This window comes from Acanthisitta chloris, unplaced genomic scaffold (genome assembly GCF_000695815.1).
Source record: "Acanthisitta chloris isolate BGI_N310 unplaced genomic scaffold, ASM69581v1 scaffold16723, whole genome shotgun sequence".
In the NCBI taxonomy this organism is placed as follows: Eukaryota; Metazoa; Chordata; class Aves; order Passeriformes; family Acanthisittidae; genus Acanthisitta; species Acanthisitta chloris.
Genome location: NW_008664445.1, coordinates 8,384 through 11,561, shown reverse-complemented (window position 1 = coordinate 11,561; position 3,178 = coordinate 8,384). Strand labels below are relative to the sequence as shown.

The 3,178-nt window shown below is 49.2% G+C and overlaps 1 protein-coding gene across 1 annotated transcript in view; it reads right to left on the bottom strand.

Moving 5' to 3' along the window:
- Nucleotides 1–3,178, bottom strand: part of LOC103799067 (cytoplasmic FMR1-interacting protein 2-like) — a 42,056-nt gene that overhangs the window by 36,539 nt on the left and 2,339 nt on the right. Inside the window, 3 exon segments of the mRNA XM_009071361.1 lie at nt 481–582; nt 2,981–3,058; nt 3,139–3,178. The exon segment at nt 3,139–3,178 is cut by the window's right edge and continues 22 nt beyond it. Coding sequence (XP_009069609.1) covers nt 481–582; nt 2,981–3,058; nt 3,139–3,178 — 220 coding nt within the window.

Sequence of the window (3,178 nt, the reverse complement as noted above, 5' to 3'; positions counted from 1 at the left end):
GCTTGAACCCTCTAAGTGCACCTGCCCCAAGAGTGGCAGGAAGGTGTCCAGCTGCATGGCTGTATCCCCCACCAGGCACCAGCTGCACCACCAGCTGCTCTTCCTGGCATTGCTTCAGAGGGAAGAGCAGAAGAGTGAGCTGTGCTGGTGGAGAATCAGCTCTTTACATCAGCCAACACCCCAGGAAAATAGGAGTCTGTGCCACCCATTAGCTCCACATAGTGGGAGCTCTGGGCCTCCATGAACTTGAAGGGCTGAGGAGTGCTCATTCCCAACTTCTATAGATTTTGGGTCTGAGCAGGGGATACACAGATTTCCCTTCAGACAAGTCTCAGGTATCTGCTCAGGTGGCCTCTGAAGGGACCTATTTGGGGCTTGGGGCCTCTCTGAGCTGTCCTGGCAGGTAAGGGTAGCACAGCCCTACTTAGGATGTTAACACAAAGTAATGGATTATTTTTGCCTCTCTTATCAATCCCCTACCTGAAAATACATGAACTTCATCAGCTTGGTCACTTCTGGCTCCAGAACTTCCACTGTCTTCTCATAGATCTCCACTCGGTTTGGCTGTTCGTTACACTTTACCTGTGTTGCAAAGACAAATCTGTGTCAGCATTAGCTTCTAACCCAGCTGTGGATTGCAGGGGCCACTACCTTCTTGTTTCACATCTGAGGACAACAGAGGGACCTGAGAGGGAGCTGGTTCTAGAGGCAATAGATGAAAGCAGAAGGGGCTATTTCAGATATGAAATTCTCTCCATGCATCCTAAACAGGCACAATCCTGACTCTGAGGTAATGCATTTGTCTGGGGTAGAACACAAGCAATATGGAGTCTGGGCTTGCTGCACAATGTAGGAATGTTATATCATAAAGTTATCTGAGACTTTTGTTGCAAAGTCCCACTGGCACACAAGGCACAAGGCTACAGCTCTGCTATAGCCTCACTGGGATTATTCTGGTTCTGTTGCTGACCCATTAAAAATCACTGGGCTTGTCTGTGAGTGGCAGCAATGAACTGAGTCATCACCACTGGAATTCTGGGAAGCTAAATTTAAGGACTTACTTAGTTGTCATTCATCTTACTTCTGAACAGGTACTTGGAGTCACTACCAAACTTTTAGGGAAAACCCCAGCTGCCCAGGGCAATGCATCCTGCTGTTCTACTCCAGTTTTGTTTCCAGTTGTAGCCCACACAAGGCTGTGATGGGGCTGACAGCTCTGGTGCACGTTCAGTAGCCCAGCAGCTGATACACAGGGCATGAGGGGAAATGTCAGCTGGCTTTACATGGTGGAAGATGCCAAAGTAGCCTTGCCTGCTGTAAGATCAGGTCTGGTGAATCTGTACATGAACCCTCTGCCATGGGGTTGTCTGCTCATCACTGCCTGCAGCCCTGGTGGGGAGCACGGGGTAGAGAGCAGGAATCCTACGAGCACCACTTGGAGAGGTACAAATGTTAAGGACACTAAACCAGATGATCTGCAGCATTGTCTTGCCATCAGCTCAGCCACAGCCTGCCTTCTGTTGGCATTGCCAGGACAGACAATAGTAGCACAGCATAACAACCAAATGGGAGATAAGCAAGTATCCCATCAGCAGCAGAAATCTGCCCATGGCTGAGTCTCATGAGACCATTAGCAGAGTATAGCCCAAGGGGAACTGAGATTTGACCTTTCCTGGGGAATTGCAAACATGGGCATTACCAGCCATGTGGAAATACTTTTTCCTGGAAGCACTGCAAATGCTTTTTTTCTGTAGGGCCAGTAGAAGTGCAGAGCACCCACCCCAGCGCATTTCTGCAGGGATCCAGCACGTGTTCACATTGCAGAAGACTCTGCACTGAAGTCTGAATCATGATCAGTGGGCCACGTGGGCAACCTTACTCATGTCTGTAGGTGTTTGCAGGATGAAGCCACATTCAGGTTGGAGAGAGAACTAGAGAACAGTTGAAGCAGAACTAGCAGTAAAGGAGGATAATGATTAAAAGTGGAGGGAGATAGGAATCCTCAGGTGTCTCAGCAGCAAAAAAGGGCATTTGGAGAAATGTCTGTGGCATTTTCAAGTGCTCATTCATGCATCCTCACATAATACCTACAATGCTGGGGCTGCTGCAGGAGCAGAGAGAGCATCCCAGAATCTGGGCAGCAGCCTGGGATGCTGAAACCTGTCCCAGCTGCAAAATCTGCACTGTGCCAGTCTGGGAGAGCCTGAGACTGCCACATCTTGAAAGAACCTACTGTTTTCATCCCAGGCTGCCTGTGTTCCCTTCTTCACACAATGCAAGAGTTCCACTCAGCACTGGGGCAATTTTTAATGGAAGTCGAAGTTCCTGATACTGTGCAACTGTATGATACCATACAATGGTATCAGAAAAGTGTGATGTGAACCAGATCTCCACTTCCAAAAACTAGCTGCCTTTGCCTGAAGCAAACTCCATCTCCCCACAACATGAGAGAGAAATATTCAAGCTGTGCAGTGTGAAGGAAATTGCTTTAATTAAAGCAAAGGCTGCCAATTCTCCAGACACAGAAGTATATAAAGACCCAAGTGACAAAACACAGCACTATCCCATGCACTGTGCTGGACCAGAGCAGAGCTCAGTCCTGTTAGCAGCTATAGGACAAACAAGCTGGTCCTGTGCTTCAGGCAGCAGGGAGGGGCTCATGAAACCAGGAAATGTATGTAAGGCAGTCAGCTTGTGGTGAGGTGAGAGGCACTGCTAGGAGGGGTGAGGGATGGAGCCCTCATGGTGCAAAGCAGATGCCCTTTACTAGGGCAGCAGTATAAATCTGCTCCTGAAATAGTTACCAGCTGCTGAGACCAGTGGTTGAGACTTTGGTGGCGAGGAGGCAATTGGGAGAGTCAGTGATTTCTCTTTTCAAGTTTTAGTCTGCTTTTTTGGTCTTCCACTCCAAACTAAGCTGCACTCAAGACAAAACCAACTAGGTGTTCTGGGAACATCTGCCTGGGAAGGGCTTGAATACCTGAGGGATGGCACGTGAGCAGCTCCTCCATGTGTAGAGCATCACAGCATACTCATGGCCTTCTTCCAGCATTTCATTCTGAAAGACAGAGAGGTGTTGCTAGGGCAGGGCAGGCACCAAAGGATCAGCATCACTGGGGCAGTGCTCGGGGGACTCACCATGCTGGAGTGCACCGTCGCCTGCTCGATGGGCAATGCC